The sequence below is a fragment of the Amphiprion ocellaris genome, chromosome 13, assembly GCF_022539595.1.
Source record: "Amphiprion ocellaris isolate individual 3 ecotype Okinawa chromosome 13, ASM2253959v1, whole genome shotgun sequence".
Taxonomy (NCBI): Eukaryota; Metazoa; Chordata; class Actinopteri; family Pomacentridae; genus Amphiprion; species Amphiprion ocellaris.
The window spans coordinates 22,513,446-22,535,818 of NC_072778.1; the positions used below are offsets into that span (position 1 = coordinate 22,513,446).

At 38.8% G+C, this 22,373-nt stretch overlaps 2 protein-coding genes across 3 annotated transcripts in view; both read left to right on the forward strand.

Moving 5' to 3' along the window:
- The first annotated feature begins 2,722 nt into the window (after positions 1–2,722).
- slbp (stem-loop binding protein) lies at positions 2,723–9,383 on the forward strand. 2 transcript variants are annotated; one of them, XM_023266629.3, is made up of 8 exons: positions 2,723–2,908; positions 4,125–4,268; positions 5,162–5,275; positions 5,403–5,468; positions 6,478–6,600; positions 6,771–6,926; positions 7,038–7,146; positions 7,973–9,383. In XM_023266629.3, the coding sequence occupies exons 1-8, from the start codon at positions 2,850–2,852 to the stop codon at positions 8,042–8,044; spliced, it is 843 nt and encodes a 280-aa protein (XP_023122397.1). In that variant the 5' UTR covers positions 2,723–2,849; the 3' UTR covers positions 8,045–9,383. The 2 variants fall into 2 exon arrangements, with proteins under 2 accessions (XP_023122397.1, XP_023122396.1); XM_023266628.3 differs by having other exon boundaries at positions 2,724–2,908; positions 5,397–5,468.
- Positions 9,384–10,169: 786 nt separating this feature from the next.
- Positions 10,170–22,373, forward strand: part of immt (inner membrane protein, mitochondrial (mitofilin)) — a 30,253-nt gene continuing 18,049 nt past the window's right edge. The window contains exons 1-5 of the mRNA XM_023266603.3: positions 10,170–10,344; positions 16,710–16,777; positions 16,914–17,100; positions 17,480–17,624; positions 20,984–21,076. Of these exons, the coding sequence (XP_023122371.1) occupies positions 10,303–10,344; positions 16,710–16,777; positions 16,914–17,100; positions 17,480–17,624; positions 20,984–21,076 (535 nt within the window). The 5' untranslated portion in view covers positions 10,170–10,302. The remainder of the gene's footprint in view (positions 10,345–16,709; positions 16,778–16,913; positions 17,101–17,479; positions 17,625–20,983; positions 21,077–22,373) is intronic.

A 22,373-nucleotide genomic window follows, 5' to 3' on the forward strand; every position in this document is an offset into this window, starting at 1 on the left:
AGACAAGTAACGGTTGGACTGCACCAACAGTCACATTCAAATCAACCCAAACCAGAAAAATACTGTAATCTGCTGTAAAATTGTACAGTAGCTTGCAGTTAATATTTTGTTCTTTAAAAACACACAAATTTATAGTATTCAGCTGTATTTACAAAGAACGGTATATTACTGTACAAAATATGCTATATTTTTACAGCAATTTGTTACAGTGTAGCCATGCCGGTACTATATATATATATATGTATGCATATATATATGCATATATACATATATATATATATATATATATATATATATATATATATATATATATATATATATATATATATATATATATATATATATATATATGTCTGGATATGATGCAATGCACTGTTTTTATTTATTTGCAGGTTTCTGCACATGCAAGAGACATTTCCTCCAAATTCATACAAAAAACGGACAATGAATTTGAATATATTATGATTATTAACTAGAATTTGATAGACTGCTTTTGTATGGCTCAGGATTTTCTTTTTCGTTAGTTTTCATGGTCAAAATGAGAGATCAGGTGGCCGATCTTAAAATAAATCAATAATGAATTTTTTATAGAGCGCTAAAGTTTTGCGAGGTCAGGCGGTGTGGCTACTTGATTGACAGTCCGGTCTGGAATGATTGACAGGTCCTATGGAGGAGGCAGCCGAGACTGTGCTCTCCTCGCTTGGATTAATTCTGGTGTAATAACTTTTGGTTTATTTATCAGTGAAGCAGTGGAATCTTTTCCACAGATAGCTTTTCTGCCGGTTGGCTTGTTTGAACCAGTTTTCTACCTTTGGCTGATTCTGCCAGCAGACACTGAAAGGACTCTGTGTCAGGCTGGCAGCTGCCAGGCCTCGTTAGTGCTCTTCCCCCCTCCCCTCTCCATCCTTCCTGGTTAAGGACAGCCCAGCAGCGCTGAAGGAGCAACAGGTGTTCCCTGTCTGGTACAATCTGCCAGCGCAGGAACAGGTGGAGGGCGACCAATCAAGTGTCGGCTCGGCTGCAATATAACCAGACGCCACCCAGCTCTCAGCGCCAGATCGTCACACCGCTCGGAGAGGTTCACAGCCTGATTATCAGCCATTCTGTTTGCGGCTCTGCAGATCGACTAACCTTCAGTGTCCTCCTTCGTTTCAGTTTTGGACCCACCTGTTCAAGCAGTAGTAGTAATACTAAAAGTACAAGCAGCAGTAGTAGTATAAATAGATGTTAGAGTCGTAGAAATAGTATCAGCATTTGTAATAGTATTACAAGTTGTAGTAGCAGTGCCAGTATCAGCAGCAGTAGTTAGTGTACTACCACTAATACTAGTAGTAGTTGTCGCATTACTATTACTCCCACCAATACTACCAATAGTAGTTATAAAGCCTAACTCACTACTACTCCAAACCGATTTTATGATTGGGATTACAGACAATTCTTTAGGACTGCTCTCAAATAATTGAAATGCTACTAAACAAGGTTATACTAATCAAATTAAATAACTTTGGTCTCCAGTACACTGGCTAATTCGGTTCTTTGTACTTAATTTATTAGCATGATTTCTTTTTAAATATGTTGTGTACAGACTTATTTACTTGTCTGTCTGCTTCTCTTACTCCATGTAGGTTTCCCAAAGACTGTGGGCTGAGGAGGAAGTGGAAGCAGCTCTGAGGAGAGAGGGGTTTGCTGCAAATGATGAGTGGGTGCTCTGCAGTGATCATTTTAAACCTGATGAGTTTGACAGGGCTGGGCAGGTTTGTCGGCTTAAACCTGGTGTCATTCTATCAGTGTTGAACTTCCCGGCTCATCTCGGAAGAGTACGTGCATCATTGACAAGGATGCAGCAACTCAGTTTTGAGTTTCATTATTTTCATGAAAATTTACACTTTTACTGTTTCTTTATAGACGACCCACTGTGACCCAGTGCACACTTACTATTCACCCTACTTGTGTTTGTATCTAAATAAATAATACATATCTTCTTGTATTCCTGCTTTCATGCTATTAGCATTTATATTCTCATTATATATCAATTGTGTATATGTCTAAGTATTTTAAATTATTTTTGTCATGCTTAATGATTCAGTTCAATGTACCTGTTTCTTGTAAATGGCAATAAACTGTATTCGGTTCTGTTCTATCTCCATGTGATATGTATATAACAGCCTATAGCTGTAGAGAGAGAGAGAGAGATAAATAAATATAAATTATTATTTGATTACCTTTACAATTAAATCTTTTGATCTAAAAACATAGTTTCTATATATGTATATTTTTTACCTGTCTTTTTTGTTCATATAGCTATATCTAATTATTTACAATGTAAATAGCTATATATCTAATTATTTACAATGTAAATTTTACATTTATATATGTAATGACTGAATGTAGAAAGACTTTTTCCATTTTTTTTAAATCAAATGTTCTGTATTAATGGCACGTTTTGACATTGGCAATAAAGTAAACCACATGAAAATCGGTTGAGAAATGAGCAAATTCTGATTTATTTTCAATGTACATGGATTGCTTTTAATGGGAACATTCCCCCCTCCAAGATGGCCGCCACGTAGGCACGTAGTTTAGCCGGCTGCTACAGCGCGCTGGCGTATCTAATCTTCTATATATACCTATGGCAGAAACCAACGGGTGACGTCACGGGTGCTACGACCATCTTGTCTATGCTTTTGGCCCGCCGCTTGAGGAATTGAACGAGACCGCCTTTTCCGGTCACCTGACACTTCGGGTTGTTTGGGGCTTTGCGTCTTGCAGAGTTGGCGGGTATTTGTAGACAGCAACGCTTCTGAAGAGCCGTAGCTAACAACAGAGCATCTTGCCATTTTGTCGAGAAAATGTCTGACTGGACTAGAGGCAGGCAACGCGATGCTTACAACAGCGAACACGAAAAAAGGTCAGTGTTGAATTCCGTAGTCCACTTGTGATCACAACTACTGTTACGAGGTCACTCTGTGTCTGTTCACTTCACAGATAACGCTGCGTGAGGTTAGCTCAGAGTTAGCCCATGTTTAGGACGATGAATGTGAAGACGTGTTTAAGCCTACATAACATTTTCAAGCTGATGAGTGACCATTTCTGTGACTGTACCGGACGTAGTGCCTGTTCTCTGCCAGTTTGTGTCACTAGCTTTACCTTCTTCAATATTGTGGTGGTTAAGATGGTGGCCTCGTTGCAAAATGCTCCTCATGGAGCCGTTTTCGTTACATTGAGATCTGATGTTAGTTAACGTTATGGCATTATTTGTTCCGTTGTTATTGGCGTGAAGAAAGGGGAGTACGATGCAATACACAGAGGCCTCGGTTTAAGAGTACACTTGACCATCGCTTTGGATTCTAATAATGAGGTTATGCGTACCGATTCGTTGACGGTTATAACCAGATGAAACGGGGAGCTATTCATAAGATGAACAGTGAAGTCAGAGGGACGTGCTAGAAGTTTTGCTTACTGCAGGTATGCAGGATACAACTGCGTTAAAGTGCAGGTTGGAAATGCAAATCAGTCTAGAGTGTCCTCACCCCAAACCCGAGATCGGACGCAAACAAGGTCGGATAGATGATGAATTGATGCGCAGACTATCAGCACAGTAGAAAGAAGGAAGTGGATGGCGGGAGAACCATATGGGTTTCTATTCCCTTAAACAAGCCTGAAGAAGTAAGGCTGCCACACTGTACTGCACACACCTCTCAGTCTATTATCATACATACAGTTCAAGCTATCGTCTTTACTAGAAAATAATAATAAATAATTAACCGGCGAAATTTGAGGTGAAAAAAATCCAGAGGCAGTTGGACACAATCTCCTCTGCCTTCCCTTTTTGAAATCCACAAAGGCTCTTTTAATCGTCTGTCATAAAAATTACTCTGCCCTCTATAGTTAAAGAAATCCAGGGAGCTGGAGAGCTGTTACATTCCTTCAGAGAACGGTACCATTAGGTAATTTAACAAGTTATAATTTACATGAAGTATGTTGCATGTAGCCTTCAGAGCAGCAGTGGTTGGTCCACAGGGTGTATTGTTTGCATGCACATGGCGTGTGCAATAAAGAAATACTAAAACAAGGATTGATTGTATTTGTTTAATTCCAAATCTGTGTTGTGTCTTTCTGCACAGGAACATTGGCCCTTCTCGGTGGTCCCACTGCAGGAAGAGAGGGATTGATGGAAGCCTGCGGACCAACAATGAGGATGGTGGTGATCTGGAAAATGGCGGGCAGACTGGCGACAGCTACAGACACCCGGACAGCAGACATGCAAGGTAGGAGTATATACCCACATTGTAAGTAGTTTTATGTATGTAACAGATTGGCATAAGGCAGATAAAAAAAAGGTTTCGACCCTTCAGTGCATCAAACAAATCATATCCAGTTTACGTCTCATGTACAACAAAAGCTCTAGAGGCCAGCCTGTTGTTATTAAATCTATAATGCAAAAGTTGAAATAAACTGCATTAAACAGGGCCTCAAACTAACTTTTTCACTGGAGCACGGGTGCTACCAATTTTTCAGTTGATCAAACCAGCATATGATATAAATGTGTACCCCATACCCTAGTATTACATTGATGGAGAAATTGACTGTGACTTCATATATACAAAATATTTAAATCAGCAAATGTCTTCATTTTGCCTGATAGCACTGCTATAAACTGGTCACAGATGAAAGACTTCCCTTTCTGAACATTTGCTTATCGATAGAAACCGCAATTTATTGATGTTCCTAAATGCCTAACATGCAGGCCAATGTAGATGCTGCTTGGTGGCTGCAGTGCACTCAGAGAAGTTGGAGAAAAAAATTGTTGGAAACGAGTGAAATGGGGAGCAGTAATGCCAGATTCACTCAAGATGAAATTGAATAATTATGCTGTAAGTTTTTTTTTTTTACAAATAAAGTTTTCTATGAGTTGAAGCGTTTTTTCAATGTCAGTACTGTAGTTGATCTTGTTCATATAATTGTGGAAAGCCAAGATGGTAATTGTGATTGGTATTAATTTAATTTTGCAACCCTTCTACTGTGTTAGCTATTGTAATTGAATGTATTACTGTTTTATCCGTCTGTACTGGTTCAGTCAGTATCTCTTGGTTGCATCTGCACTCTAATCATCAGATGTGTCTGAGTTGGACCTCTTAAGTCCCTTGTGTTTCCTTCCTAGTTTCACCACTCCAGAGAGCACAGGTCCGGTGTCTCGCTGTGGTAGGCAGACTGACTGGGGCAGCCAAGTGGAGGATGATGAGATGAGGAGGGATGTACACAGGGACATGCAGCGGTAATTAAACTGTATTTCAATAGTTTTATTGCTGTCCATTGAAAGCACATAGCTTTTATAATTACATTTTTATTTTATTTTTTTAATATTAATTTTAACTGACTGCCTACACTCTGTTCAGTTACAGGAGAAGAATACTGGGTGCAAAGGTCACCCAGAGAGAGAGAAAGACCTCATCTGGCTCTTCTGGAAGGTATTGGTCTTTCTCATACGTTGTGTCTGGCCATTAAAATCATAAATTGATGAAATATTGGGTTCCAAATACATACAAACTGTTCACTTATTGTACAGTTTTTGTCTCTAGTTGCCTCAATCTATTGCTCTCCTTTTTGGATTCTGCGCAGGTCTCTCAATTTCCTTTAGTTCATAGCCACCTGGGCTCTGTCCATGCATGTAGGCCTCATGAGTTGTTGAATGGACAGTGATCCAAGTGCCTCTCCTCCACAGAGTGGGGTCCGTGAAACATATGTCCCAACTGGTCATATGTTTAAGAATGAGGCCCTCTGTAGTGAATACAGTCATCGTGCCAGCCAGGAACAGTGTAAAATATATAATGCTGTTTGTCAGTTTGCACAGGTAAATGAATCGCTAGTAGTAAAGATATTTACTTGAGGCATTCTGAATATTCGATTTATATGTATATGTTGAGATATTTACAATTCAAAGCATCATGCTTTGAGTTCTTTGAAGTCACTTGGGGAAGAATTTATATATTTCAGCACCAGTATTGGGCCAAAAAACATCACATCATGGAGCAAAAGATGCAATTTGCAAGCCCAAATCGCCTTTCTTGTTCACTTTGCTCTATAATGTCACATCTGTCACAAACTAAAATGATGATAAATAAATAATATAGTGTAGTTACTTGTACGCGAATTATCTCAAACGTGGAGAAGGGATCTATCAGCATCAGAAAATTATTTGTTAGTTTTTTGTTCATTGATTTATTGCTATGCATTATGCCACATGATGAGTGGTTCATTTTTGTGTGTATGACAAATGTTGCATGTGTACTGTGGCTCTCCATCACTGAGGAGGGAGCGGTGTATACCATGCTGAAAAGGACTGTCGTCTCAGTCTTGATTCATGAGGGATGGACGCATGCTACCCTCTGGATTTCCATTCAAACTGAATAGCCATCTGGTGCACCTTTTTTATTGTCAGCACATGTGGAAGGGAGTTAATCTTTGTGTCTGCTGCAGCTGTGACTCCAGAGAGGGAGAAAACATGGAGACTGATGAAGCTGTGTTGCTACGACGACAAAAACAGATCAACTATGGCAAGAACACACTGGCCTATGACCGATACATTAAGGAAGTTCCAAAGTAGGTCAACACAGAATAGGTATATATTCAGCCTCTGTCAAAATGGCTATGAAACTCTTCTGAGCACTTAAAACATTACTGCAAATGAAAAAGGTGAAGACCCAAGTGTTCAAATATTCAGTACATTAGTAAAACTAACAACTGTGTTTTCCTTTTTTCCCTATTTTAAGACACATGCGTCAGCCAGGTGTTCACCCGAAAACTCCCAACAAGTTCAGAAAGTACAGCCGTCGCTCCTGGGACCAGCAGATCAAATTGTGGAAGGTCAAACTGCATGCCTGGGATCCTCCAACAGAGGATGGCAAAGACAAAGCCCTCAATAACATGTGAGAAAATATTTGGCTGTTAGCAAAGGCTTGTGTGTATATACTTGTTCATAGTCTTCAGTGTCAGTCAGCTAAAAGCTGTGCTCATGGGATTTCCTTCTATTCCTCCAGTGAGGAGCTGGATCTCAGTGATGTAATGGACATTGAACTGGACTTACCAACTTTGACAGATTACCAAAATGCCCCAGCCTCTCTCAGCACACACAGCCTTTCGGTGGAGGTGAGCTGAATTTCTTTCCTTTTGTCAGTATTGAAATACATTTGGAGCTCAAACCAAAGCACACACACATGCGGTTGTGACTGCAGGAGAAACAGTAGACATAAAGTTGGTGTTTAATGGCCTTTTAATGAATCAGTAATTTTTACAACACTTGCAAATCTGTTTAGGTGATCCACATTTTAACAAGCGGATAATTAAGTTTGAGATTTCCTGATGATGGCAATGAATATCTTGGGACATTTTTGAAAAATGTGTTCACTTGATTAAATTCAAATTAATTAATTCTTGTAAAATCTTTTAAGATAACCCAGAGTGTTTGTTAGCGGGCTAGCTGAACATGCAAAAAGAATAACTTTGTCTCAAGGGAAATTTGGCATATAAGAATAATAAATATACAACTAATAAAATATTTTTTCCAGAGTTGATTGACTTATCCTCTGCACAGCTACCTAAACTGTACTATCTCAAAGCTGTCTTCATCATTAGATCACATAAATCTTTCTCATAAATACCTCCATGGTCATTATCAGACATCATCAGCACATTACAGACCTGCAAAAACACTCCCTTTTGGACAGAAGTCTTAGTTATTTACATGAAAGGAACATTTCATTTACATTAAGACATTTTTTTTAAACTGGCACAGCCAGTCACAGGCTATTTTGAGAATAATGACAACTTAATTAAGAAGACCTATGAGCAGAGTTCATCTATTAATTTTGTATTTTGTTTGGTGTGTGGCATCATATGCTTGTATCTGAAAGGAAAAACAGCCCCTTATGAACAGACTTCACTGAATGTCATTGTTTGTGCTCTTTTTCCTCAGGAAGAAGACTGTTTGGGTACCCCAGTTAAAGTACAGAAGACAGAAACCACACCAGAACCTGATGTGGTATAGCTTGTCATTGGCTTTCTCCGAGATAAAGCAAGATGTTGTTATACTTTTTGAGTGGTTCATCTGTTTCCTTGCTGACTGACATGCTGTCAGTCAGACTATTTTTCCCCAAAATGCCTCTGCTCCAGTTATTCATTAGTTACCCTTAGTTTCCTTTTCCAGTGTATAGTGTTTCTCAGTCCATAGGTTGGTACCTACTGATTACTTATCTGCTCAGGGAGTCATCTTTTTATGTCAAGATTTTACAATTGCATTTTTAATCAAGCTTCATTTAAATGGTTTACAATTTGATGTTTAGAAAAACACTTTGTGCACTGATATGTGGCATGCTGGAGGAGACATCCAGGTTTGTTGATGTCCATTAGATGCAAGTGTTATATTGCATCCTGTGCTCTTGAGCTAAATGAAATCCAAATACATATAAATTGGCTGAACTCAAATGGTCCTCTTAATATTTAAAAGTATTTCCTTTTAATGGCTCATTGGCAAAGTTTGTGTGTACGAGTGTACCATTTTGAAGTACAAGTAAGAGAAATAAGAGTTTCAATTTATTACTTGCAGTTCAGTTGTATTTGGCTGTGATTTGTTTTCAATACAGTTACAATAGTTTCTTATTGCTGTTTCTTTCATGGTGAAAACTTTCAAATAAAAAAAAAAACCTTGAATGTACCATTATCTGAGTGATGGCTGCCCTGAGGCCTGTACTACAAAGCAAGTTCAAAAAAGCCAGGCTTTCTTTGTTGCTATTCTCTCTCTTTCCCTCACCCCAACTGAGAGCTGTACTCAGACTGTATGAAAAAGATGGACGTAGCAACCGGCCCTGAAAAATCAAGACAACCCTGAAGTGTCAAAATCTTGCAGGACCACTACTTCTGACGGGCTGGCACCAAAATGCTCCTTAGACCCCAATTGTACACAGCAAAAACCTAATCTGGAAAGACGGCTTTTCTACAGCTCAGGATTTATTTATTTGTCGTTAATTTTCATGGTCAAACCCAGAGATACAGTGTCCAATCTGAAAAGAATTCAATATTGACTTGGTTTCTCTATATAATTTTGTAAGGGATTCAATGTCGAGGGCCCTGGGATAATTTGAATCTGCACTACATAAAAAGAATTGACTTGAATAAGTATACTCTACAGAACCTAAAACGACTTTGCCCTTAGTGTTTTTTTTAATGCCTATAGCTGGCAACCTACATTACATAACATTTGCTCATTCATGAATAGTTTAGACTTTGTTTTCTTGACTGTAAGAATCACTGCAGATACTCTTTTTTTATGAATTTCCCCTTGGGGATCAATAAAATTGTTCTATACTGAAAAGTATGAAGAATCAGAATCAGAATGTCTTTATTGTCTTTGCATGAGAACAACAAAATTGAAAGTGCTGTCCTTAAAGTATAAAAAAAACATAACAGAAAATCATCCATATAAAAGCATTCATAAAAACACCTTCATTGAAAACAACCAATGAAAACCCATTAAACACTAGAATTACTTAATGTGTCCTGAATTTAGGGCATAAATGGCATTTGTGTAGAAACTCTTTCTGAGTCTGTTTTTGTTTTCAGAGCTCTGTAACATCTGCTTGACGGCAGAAGTTGAAATGGGTGATGTCCAGGGTGGGAGGGCTCTCCGATTCTATTTTGTACCTTCCTGAGGCAGCAGCAAGAGCTGAACAGTTCATCAAGGAAAGGCAGATGACAACCTGTGATTTTCTGAAACCTTGAAGTTTCATTTATTAATGTGAGGTGAGAGCATAGTTTCCTGTTTGACCCATAAAACTGCCTGTTGAAAGCTCTGAGGCCTTCAGACATTTAGAAGAACCCTGTAGGCCTCTATATAAACGTTACTAGCCTAATGATGTCATCCATATACTGAACACACATCATAGCTGTATTGTCAAATAAAGTAATTTATTCACTGAGCTACGAAGAAATGGACACTGCCAATATCATGTTTCAGGAGAATAAGTAAACCTAGTGGACACCATTTTTTTTTTGTATATATTATTGTCAATTTTGTCACGTGGATCTCCGAGTGTGAGCTCTGTGGCCTACAGGTAAAAGACGTTGAACAGGAGTTGAATGAGACCGTGTCCTGAAGGGGGCAGTGTCGTGCGCACAAACATTGACGCTACGTAAATACAAGGAAGAGGGCAGGAAAACGGAGAAAGAGAGGACTAAAGAGAATATTAAATCTACTGCTACAGTGCAGCTTAATCTGATCAGGAATTGAGAAATCGGTCACTGGGAACCATGCTGAGGGCTTGTCTGAGAGGGGCTAATGCCACAGCCAGGGTAAGACTTCCAAGCATTCTTCTCCTAACGTGAGCTACCATGTTGGCATTCAATGACCCACAGCCTGGCTCAATGTGTTACAGTGGCTTTTAATGTGCACAAAGTTTGGCTGTTATCCCTAAGACAATACCGAACGTTATATACAAAATTTAAGTCGACTTTGTGGAAAGAGCCTTCGGAAACAGTGCATTGCCGGTGCTAGCTATTAGCTTCCCTTGACAGATGGCGAGTTTCGTTCCTCAGCAAGCTAACGAGGCTAAACCTACTGGTGGTGGAGAGGTCATGACAGACGTATCTACAGTCTCACATACATAATATATACACGAATAAAAAGTCGCAGTTGTCAACCGTCTCTTAGTTTTAGTATTTATTTCCCTACACCGTAGTTGTGTTTTTCATTGTTATTTTCGGCCTATATTTTAAAATGCTGCTAGTTTTAGTCAAGAAACACGTCTATTTGGTACGAATTGTTCGTGGCTTTTTGCATATCTGCTCTTTACATTCGTTAATAGTTTTTCACTATTTGTCACGTTTGAAAAGAATTCGAGTACATGTATTTTAAGTCACTACTACGGGTTGTCAGGCAGAACTGAATAATATCAGGGCTATCATAAAGGCCTTCGGCACACTTTAGTAAACACGGGCATCTTGTTCTACCTTGTGGTACAAAGCGGGTAATGCAAATTGCTGTCCCAATATGCCACATTAGTGTCTACAGCGGACCCGCACCGACTGAAACGCACTACCAGGGCTGCACGTTTAGAGCATTTTTTTTAATAGACAGCGCCACCTACCGTGATGGATGATCACCTAAATAAACAATTTGTGGTTTTAACCCTTTGATGCGCAGTGTCGGTCAGGAGATACCCATTTTTCCATTGGACTTGGGTCATTTTTGTACCATGTTGCGCATCAGAGGATCAAAGGAGGATTTCACTCAAAATATACTTATAATTTAAATGGTTTATTCAGGAGTATTCCACACAAAACACTACTTCATGTCCAAGTACCTATAATTTAAAGTTTTTTTTTCCACCCAAATAGTGTTTTTTCATGAACAAGTTAAGGTTTAAACGGTTTGTTCCAGCCAAAATAGTACTTATTTTCAATTGCAAAACACAAGGACAACTTTGGAGGCATATATATATGTGTGTGTGTGTGTGTGTGTGTGTGTGTGTGTGTGTGTGTGTGTGTGTGTGTGTGTATATGTATGAGAGAGAGAAACCCTTTACAAAAACATAGAATATCATGGAAAAGTTTATTTATTTCCATAATTCCATTCAAAAAGTTAAACTTACATATATACGTATATACACACACACACACACACACACACACACATACAGACAGACCCTTTCCAAAAAATTGGAATTAAATAAACTTTTCCATGATATATATATATATATATATATATACACACACACATATATAGAGACCCTTTCCAAAAAATTAGAATATCATGGAAAAGTTTATTTATTTCCCTAATTCCATTCAAAAAGTTAAACTTTCATAGATTATAGATTCAGGGCCCACAATTTAAATGATTTCAAGTATTTATTTGTTTATTTTTACATAATTTGGGCTTCCAGTTCATAAAACCTATGAAAACAGGAATTCAAAAAATTAGAGTACTGTAAAGAAATCACCATTTACTTCTCAGTTTTTGCAGAAAAAAGGAAAGAAATTAGGATCACATCAAATCAATCAAAATATGGTACCTTACAAAACGATATGTCAATCTTCAATACTTGGTTGGGAATCCCTTTGCCTTAATCACTGCCTCGATGTGCCTTGGCATTGAGCCAATCAGCCTGTGGTATTGCCTGGGAGTTATGGAAGCCCAGATTTCCTTGATGCTTGCCGTCAGCTCTTCTTTGTTTTTGGGTCTGGTGCCCCTCATTTTCCTCTTGATAATACCCCATAGGTTCTCAATGGGGTTTTGGTCTGGTGAGTTGGCTGGTCAGTCAAGCACTGTGATGGCATGGGTATCAAACCAGGTTTTGGTGCTTCTGGCGGTATGGGCAGGGGCCAGGTCCTGCTGGAAGATGAAATCTGCATCTTCATACAGACCCTCAGCAGAGGGAATCATGAAGTTCTCTAAAACATTCTGGTAGACTGTTGCGGTGACCTTGGATTTAAGAAAGCAAAGTTTACCAACACCTGCACCGGACATTGCATCCCAAATCATGACTGACTGTGGATATTTCACACTTGACCTCAAGCAGCCTGGGTTCTGTTTCTCACCCGTCTTCCTCCAAACCCTTGGACTTTGATTCCCGAATGAAAGGCACACTTTACTTTCATCGGAAAAGAGGACCTTTGACCACTGGCCAACAGTCCAGTCCTTCTTCTCCTTGGCCCAGTTGAGACGCTTCTTACGTTGGCTCAGGCTCAGAAGTGGCTTGACCCAAAGAACCCGACAGTTGTAGCCCATCTCCCGGATGTGTCTGAATGTGGTGGTTTTTGAAGCTGTGACTCCCGCCTCATTCCACTCTTTCTGGATCTCTGCCAGATTCTTGAATCTTCTCTGTTCGATAATCTGCTGAAACCCACAGTCATCTCTTTTGCTGGTGCATCTTCTCCTGCCACATTTTGCCCTTCCGCTAGACTTTCCGTTGATATGCTTGGACACGGCACTCTGTGAACAGCCAGCCTCCTTAGCTATGAACTTTTGTGGCTTACCCATCCTATGGAGGGTATCAGTGATGGTCTTCTGGCCAGTTGTCAAGTCTGCAGTCTTCCCCATATTGAACTGAACTCAGACAACTGAACCAAACTGAAGCAATTTAATGACACCTGGGCAAACCTGTGCAGGTGCTCTGAGTTTAGTAGATGATTAGTGTGTGACACTCAGTTTAAAACATTCATGCCCTGCAAAATTTGGGCTGATTTCTTCACAGTATTGTCATTTTTTGAATCCCTGTTTTTGTGGGTTTTATGAGCCAGAAGCCCAAATTATGTAAAAATAAGCAAATAAATACTTGAGATTGTTTGAATTGTGGGCCCTGAATCTATAATCTATGAAAGTTTGAGTTTTTGAATGAAATTATGGAAATAAATAAACTTTTCCATTGTATTCTAATTTTTTGGAAAGGGTCTCTCTCTCTCGCTCGCTCTCTCTCTCCCTCCCTCCCTCTATATATATATATATATATATATATATATATAGAGAGAGAGAGAGAGAGAGAGAGAGAGAGAGAGAGAGAGAGAGAGAGAGAGAGAGAGAGAGAGAGAGAGAGAGAGAGAGAGAGAGAGAGAGAGAGAGAGAGAGAGAGAGAGAGAGAGAGAGAGAGAGAGAGAGAGAGAGAGAGAGAGAGAGAGAGAGAGAGAGAGAGAGAGAGAGAGAGAGAGAGAGAGAGAGAGAGAGAATTGATCTGTCTGATAAACTGTGTAAAATGTATTTTATTCATAACTGCTTTAGCAACAGAATGGCCAGTGGTAGTGTTGACAGCATGTGCCTCTTCTGTTCAATATGGGTCAGAATTTCTTGTTAAATTGTTAAGTCCACCTTTAAAAAAACAGAGGACAGTGGGTTAAACTGAACATTTATTAGATCCTTGAGCAACCATAAGAACACATAAATTAGAATTAAACCTATTCCAAACTGTAAAACAGTGAGTATTTAACAAGCATTCACACTGAAGGTTGTTGCTGCTTAGCCTAGTGACAGATAGTGGTCATTTCAACATGCTTCTATCATCTGATGAAGTATTAATTAATATGCTGGCTGTAGTTAATTATCATCTCTGAGCTGGGCTGCCAAAATTGTTCTATGACTCAATGAAACTAATCAGCAAAAAGCTCAGAGTTGGTTTAACAGGCTGCCATTACATAAAACGTGACAGTGTGCAAGTTTAATGATGAGTTCAAACATAGTTTGTTTCTCAGCTTAGCAGGTTAACAACAGCTTTGCTGTGCAAATGAAGGCATCAGGAATGTTTATAACGTTAAACAATAAAACGATTCACAATCAATACTCACATTGTGATTGTTGTTTATCATGGTGAGAAATGCTGCTACTTTCCATGGCACACCGCAGTCCTAGAAATGCAGTTCTATCGGTTGGGTCTTGATCCTCATGTAAATGCCCCCGGTAGAATTAAGTGGCACATAGATGATGGATGGTACTTAGATGAGGTCACATTACATCGAAAGTCACATATGAAAAAGAACTTGTTAATTGCTTCTTACTGTTTTGTCTTATTTCAATGACTTTTATTAAATAAATCAGGCATGTTGTCAACATTGTGTGACAGACAGTGTCACTATAAAGCCAGTGGAGTTGGCCGTTTCCTTGGTTATTAATACCTGATTATCTTTCTTACAGATTACATGAACAGATAGATGTATGTATGGGTGAACAGAAACGCTTCCTCCTATGTTTTTCAAGCCATACACTTATTCTACTCATTAATGTTCTTCAGTAATGAGTATGGCAGAGAATCAGTTTTTGCTGGCACAGAGGGAGCAAAGAGAGGAGGCCAGTATTAATTTTATTACATTTGGGTTATATACAGTCATGGAAAAAATTATTAGACCACGCTTGTTTTCTTTAATTTCTTGTTCATTTTAATGCCTGGTACCACTAAAGGTATATTACCTGCAGAATACAATGAACACGACAAAAAATGCAGATTATTACATAATACTTAATGTCCTATTTGACATGCTTCATTGTATTCCCAGGGTATATAAGAGGACATTTCATGTCACAAGCAGCACTGCACATGTAAAGGCCTAGAGTGGTTTCCTGCTGACATTCAAGCCGTAGCACAACTCAGAACTTGTCAGCTCTCACATAATGCCTAAAACTAAAGAATTTTGTGAAGCCGTTAAGGCAGCCATCTTAGCACTGCTGAAAATTGGTATGACAGACAGGTGGCAAAAAAACTGAAGATCTCCAAGACAGCCATTCATTACACCAAGAAAAAACAAGCCAAATGTGGTACTACCAAATTGCTAGCTGACCACAGCAGGAAACGTCTTTCTACCTCACGAGATGACCGTGCACTCATCTGTTCCTGTGTCAGGAATCGTCATTAGACCTCCAGAGACCTTAAAAATGAGGGGGCACTGTGGAGAAAAGTGACTTGTTCAACAGGACAGTTGGAAACCAACTTCTTGAAGCTGGTCTGAAGTCACACAGGGCACAGAAGAAGCCCTTCATGAACAAAAGGCAGAGGAAAGCCTTGTTTGTCTTTGCTGGGGATCACAAGGATTGGACTGTTGATGACTGGGCTAAGGTTCTCTTCAGTCATGAATGCAATTTTCAATTGATGCCCACTCCAGCCAACTTACTGGTTAGGAGGAAGCCTGGAGAAGCTACAAACCAGACTGTCTGCTCCTACAGTAAAACATGGGGGTGGATCAGAGAACCAGAACATTCGAACTATGCCTTGGCCTGCTCAACCACCAGATCTAAATCCAATTGAAAACCCATGGAAAATCATCAAACGCAAAATGGAGAACCAGAAGCCCAAAAACAAAGCAATTTTGTTTGAATTTGTGCAACAGGAATAGGCTGCTGTGGAGAGCATGCCAAAGATGCATGGCTGCAGTCATCAAGAACAATGGTTGTGCAATCAAGTACTCCTGTGTGTATCATGTGACTAAAACAGACAGAAAACATGAATTGCCTGAAAGCACCGTCTTTTGCAGTACAATGCCATAGCTATTGATATAAGAACTTAAGTGATTTTGGTTATTAACAAGAAAACCATGGACATTGGCTAGATATCAGCTCTTAAATTAAACTCTTATGAACTAGTTTTGTTGTTATCATTATATTTATCCAAACAAATGTACCTTTAGTTGTACCAGGCATTAAAATGAATAAGAAATTTAAGAAAACAAGGGTGGTCTAATATTTTTTTCGATGACTATGTTTTTCATGCATTTTTGAGTGAAGTGGACGATACAGCATCATGGAAGTAGATGAAAAAAGTAATTACTTTTTTTAAAAAAAATGTATTAGTGTTTTTATTCCATAAGAGGAGGAATTAGAGGGAAACTCCAAGAATAAAAAATACTCTAAACCTAGAATGGAAATGCTACAATTTTAAAAGCCATTCTGTGTGTTTTTGTTTGTTTTTTAGATGTAGTCAAATGTAAAAATCCATTTTGAAAACTTGTGTGTTCTTATATAATTTCATGTTGTTTTTCATGACAATTTTGAACATACCATTGTTGTTGTTACACAGAGATGTTATCGGTTAAAAAATGATTAAATGAATCTAAAACAATGTTAATTTTAGTTCACTTTAAGTGTCGGTGTTGAAATGACTTAGTAACAATTCATAAGCTAGGAGTCTGTTTAATATCAATCATTTTCTCTTCCTCACTCTCTGTTGCTGTTGCCTCTCTAGAACAACTGCAGGAGAAACCCTCTAACCAGTGTACAACACTGCCGGCACTACACAGCAGGAGAGACCAGGTGATACACCAGCATATACATACAGTACAGTAATGGAGTGCAGACTATCACTCAGCCTTATTCATGATACCAAGACATTGTCACATGACATGCTACCATGACAGATTCATGCCTACCCTGTCCTCTTCTGTCACAGTGGTGCTACCAAAGTGGTTGCTGCTGGCTTGTTGACAGTAAGTAGTGGCATTGGAGGTACAATACTCTATGCTAAATGGGACCACAAGTTCAGAGCAGCTGTTGAGAAGAATGTGCCATACTCAGACTTGTTGTTCAGTCTGGCTTTGGGACCCTCATCTCAAGAAGGCCTGCCCATCAAAAAACAGGTGAGTATGTGAGGCTGTGACAGAAAAAACTAAAAACCTTTAACACAGCTAGAAATAAAAAACAATTATTTGACTGTCTCAAGCTGATCCTTGGTATCATCATTGATCATAATTGATTGTATTGGCCAAAATGTAATAATAATTGAAAACCCATAGTTCTTTGCTGAACTCTGTGTTTTACCTGGAAGCCACTGACTGTCAAACATTTTCAAGCGGGATTTAATGTCTGGCTTAACTACATTGGATTTTAAATATTAATAAATATTGTTTGTACAACAGATAACAGCAAAATCATATCTGTTGTTGATAGCTATGACTTTGTCCAGAACTGACTGTGATATGCATCGGGTTTTTTTTTTTTTAAATGGTTGCTGGTTAGACGGAATTAGCTCAGCCACCCTCTATGATGGACAAACAAGTGAAGGCATCCAAAGCCAAGTCAGAGAAGAAAGTGAAGGAGGCAGCAGAGAGTCCAGCCGAAGAGTCTAGTCCTGCCACAACACAGCCTGCACAGAGCATAGAGGGTAAGTCTCTGATTTGTAGGACTTATAGGACAAGACTTAGATCATACGCACAGGTACTTTTTTGTATTTTTGGGTAACTGCTGTCATGACAGGCACTCATTGCATGGTGCTACTAAGGACACTAGAGGCCAGCAGTGAGTCAGCTTAGTATCACTGGACTGATTTCCTGTATGATTGTGTCATCTCAGATAAGAAATTTAATCATTATTGTGTTCACATGAGTATATTCACAGGTGGATACATAACGGCACACTTTACAGCCCATAAAGCTGTCATGACATATCAGAGTATGCACGCTCACATGCATACAATTTTGCATAAATATACATACACTGCCATTCAAAAGTTTGGGGTCACTTAGAAATATCGTTGTTTTTGAAAGAAAAGCAGTTTTTCTCAATGAAGATTGCATAAAATTATTCAGAAATACAGTGTAGACATTGTTAATGTGGTAATGATTATTATAGCTGTAAACAGCTGAGTTTTAATGGAATATCTACATAGGTGTACAGAGGCCCATTTCCACCAACCATCACTCGTGTTCTGATGCTACATTGTTCTAACTAATCGTGTTGAAAGGCTAATTGATGATTATAAAATCCTTGTGCCATTATGTTTGCATATGAATAAAAGTGTGAATCTCTCTCTCTCTCTCTCTCTCTCTCTCTCTCTCTCTCTCTCTCTCTCTCTCTCTCTCTCTCTCTCTCTCTCTCTCTCTCTCTCTCTCTCTCTCTCTCTCTCTCTCTCTCTCTCTCTCTCTCTCTCTCTCTCTCTCTCTTTCTATACTAATTTCAGGTTGATTGTTCCTCATATTTCAGGGTTTTACAGAACAAGTACACACTGGCCTACAAGTCATAATATTGGAAAATACAATACATTGTTGTCGTGTAGGTGATGATTTAGTTTTGCTAAAATGGAAGTGTTCGTAATTGTGTACTTTGTTGTTCTTATGTGCTGACAGAAATATCTCAGGGTAAGCTATCTTCACGTTGTTCTGTAACTTTTCTGTAGAATGCTATGTTCCTGGTGCCTTTACTATCCTTTAGAGCTGAAACAATTAAAGGCACGCACATGCAGTCATGGACGAAAGTATTGGCACCCCTGAAATTTTTCCAGAAAAATACACCATTTCTCATAGAAATTGTTGCAATTACAAATGTTTTTGGTACACACGTTTATTTCCTTGATGTGCATTGGAAAAACACTAAAAAGCATAAGAAAAAAGCCAAAATTCACATAATTTTACACAAAACTCAAAAAATGGGTCAGACAAAATTGTTGGCACCCTCAACTCAATATTTGGTTACACACCCTTTGGAAGAAATAACTGAGACCATTCGCTTCCTATAACCATCTTCTTACACCTCTCAAATGGAATTTTGGACCACTCTTCTTTTGCAAACTGCTCCATGTCTGTCAGATTTGAAGAGTGCCTTATTGCAACAGCAATTTTGAGGACGCTTCATAGATGTTCAATGGGTTTTAGATCCAGACTCATTGCTGGCCACTTCAGAACTCTCCAGCGGGTTGTCTCCAACCATTTCTTGGTGCTATTTGAGGTATGTTTCGGGTCATTGTCCTGCTGGAACAGCCATGACCTCTGATGCTGACCCAGCTTTCTGACACTAGGCCCTACATTGTGGCCCAAAATATTTTGATAGTCTCCAGATTTCATGATTCCTTGCACACCGTCAAGGTGCCTCTGGCACCCAGTGCCAGAGGCACCCCATTCTGATTTCTGTAAACAGTAGAATGACATGCCTTTCCAAAAAGCTCTACCTTAGTCTCATCTGTCCACAAAACATTCTCCCATAAGGATTGAGGCTTACTCAGGTACATTTTTGCAAACTCCAGTCTGACTTTTTTATGTCTCTTGGTCAGCCATGGGGTTCTCCTCGGTCTCCTGCCATAGCGCTCCTTCTCATTCAGATGTGGTGTGAGCTGACACTTTTACACCCTGAGGATGTTTATCCACCATTCAAACTATCCTGCGTTGCATTCTTTCGTCAATTTTTCTCTTCCGTCCCCATCCAGGCAGGTTATAAACTTCTTGATTATATTGCACACAGTGGACAAAGGAACTTCAAGATCTCTAGAGATGGTTTTGTAACCTTGAGATTGTTCATATTTTTCCACAATTGTGCTCCTTAAGTCCTTAGACATTTCTCGGCTCTTCTTTCTCTTCTCCATGCTTGATGTGACACACATAGGCACACAACACAAAGATTTAGTCAACTTTTATACATTCTAACTGGCTTCAGGTGTGATTTCTATATTACCAGCACCTGTTAGTTGCCACAGGTGAGTTTAAACGAGCATTATATACTTGAAATAAAATGATTTACCCACAGTTTTCAAAGAGTGGCAACAATTTTGTATGGCCCATTTTTTGAGTTTTGTGTAAAATTATGTCAATTTTGGCCTTTTTCTTTTTTGTGTTTTTCCAATGCACATCAAGGAAATACACGTGGATACCAAAAACATTTGTAATTGCAACAATTTCTATGAGAAATGGTGTATTTTCTGGAAAAATTCCAGGGGTGCCAATACTTTCATCCATGACTAAGTGGCATCAAAGAGCAACTGCATTTTTAAAGTTTAGGCAGTCAGTAATCCATTTTTGGCTGCTTTATGTCTGATTTAACTTGATATTATGCATTCATGTTTTAATATACTTACCTGCAAATCTGTGTTATTAACCTCTGTATTCTCCATTGTTCACAAGAAAATAATTAACAGATTAATTGTGAATTAATATTAATTAGTGATGGTGCTATTAGAATTAGCATTAGAATGTAGATTCTAGCATTTGCTCTGTCTTGTTATCCTCTGGAGCGCTTTTAAGGTTTACACAGTAATGCAATCCATTACATATTGTTATGCCATCAACACATTCTGCTGATGAAGCTGTGTTGAAATTGAAACGTAGAAAGTGGATTTACTGAATATGTAAGCAAATGATAATGAGTAGATAATTAATGTGAATAAATCCCTGAGAGATTTTTACAGGAGTCTGTAATGTGTGAATTTGTTTTTTCCACAACAATATACAATCTTCATTAGTCTTTCTTTAGCCTTATTTTGTTTTACAGATAATTGGTGTTTTTTTAGTTTTTGGTTTAAAAGCAACTCAAGAATCCCCAAAAGTTTTGGTTACCATAAAGACTATTCTTAAGAGCTCAAAGCTTAGTCATTTTACTGTAGTTTCAGACATTCAGTGCTTACAGTGATCTTATTACTTGCAAAACATAAATTGGAGTAAGGGCTTATGAAAGGTCTGTGCATGTGACTGTTGTCACATATGCTCACACACATGCAAACACAAACTTTTGTGCCTTCTGTATTTGTTTACCATCCAGAGGCTTCAGTAGAGGCAACTCATATCATCTCAGCCATCGGTGAGGTCCCATCAGTTCCTGCTCCATGTGACACTGAGGCAGCAGCTGTCAAAGGTAACAACATCATACTGTACCTCTCCACCACCATACAATGTTTTCAAGCACTATAAGCAGTAATTCATCCTGTAAACATTTACATTGCTGTCTACAAGAAAAAGTGTATCTGTTAGCTGGTAATCATATTATCAGGTTTGTTACATATAAACCTGTTACAAGCAAAATTATTTAACCGTGCTGAATATACAAGGGTTTATACTTTAAATATTTTTCAGGTATAGTTTTTAGAAATTTGATATTATACATTCGAATGAATTGAACAACATAATCAAATTCATGATCCCGCCGTGCCTTAGCTCTACCCTTTTTATACTGTAGCAGGTCACGGAAGGCTGTAGTCTGTCTTAGTGAACAATGGGAAAGTTATGTAAACCCAGGTCACCAGTTCATCGTGAGGCTAACACAAAAGCCCTTTTTAGAAATGGGATAGGTAACATTGCTGCTGGTGATGGTATTCTGTCATTCCAACATAGACCACCTTTCCATTATTGTTCCATGCACCTTCATTCAGATGAACCTTCAGTGATGCATGTACCGGTATACAAAAGATACTTCTTATTTGTGCAAGCTTAGGCAACACATCGAGTGATGTATTTGTATTTTTTAACTTTTACACACGTTTCGCATATCCCAGAGAACTGGGGGTCAGCCACACTAAGGCACCCATGGAGCCAGTAGAGGTAATGGCCTTGGGGCCATGAAATGGCAGCTTGGCAAAGACTTAACCACAGTTGTGTTGTCAGCAAACTTGGTGATGTTGAAGACTACTATTAACACACACTATGTACACTGTTTTAAAGTTACCCTAACAATTCTTCTAAAGAGCATATGAACACTCACTCCCAACTCAACCAGAATATCCCACTTAATACTCAGGCAATAAACTCATTCCCAATTCTTCCTCTGTCCTCTCGATCTGCTCCAGTTAGGCTGATTGAGACCACCAGGTTCTTGGCCGGCATTCGTGGGTGTGGCTCCATGATAATGCTGATGCACTGAAATAACTTCAGAAAGAGGGAAATCAGAAACAGCAAAACATGGCCAACAAAACAACTATTAAAATAAATTAATATGTCAGCCAACTAAATAATATTCAGCTTTGCAGTTCAACACACTAGAAAAACAGACATTTAACAGACTGAACTTTGTTAACTGAAGTTTCTGAGAGGAGTGTTTGTGTCAGAAAATGTCCACCTGTTTAATGAGGGATGTCTGAAGCTCCTTCACACACAGAAAGTAACCAGATTTTTTTTTTTTTTTTTATCACGAAGCCATGGAATATTTATCTAATCCC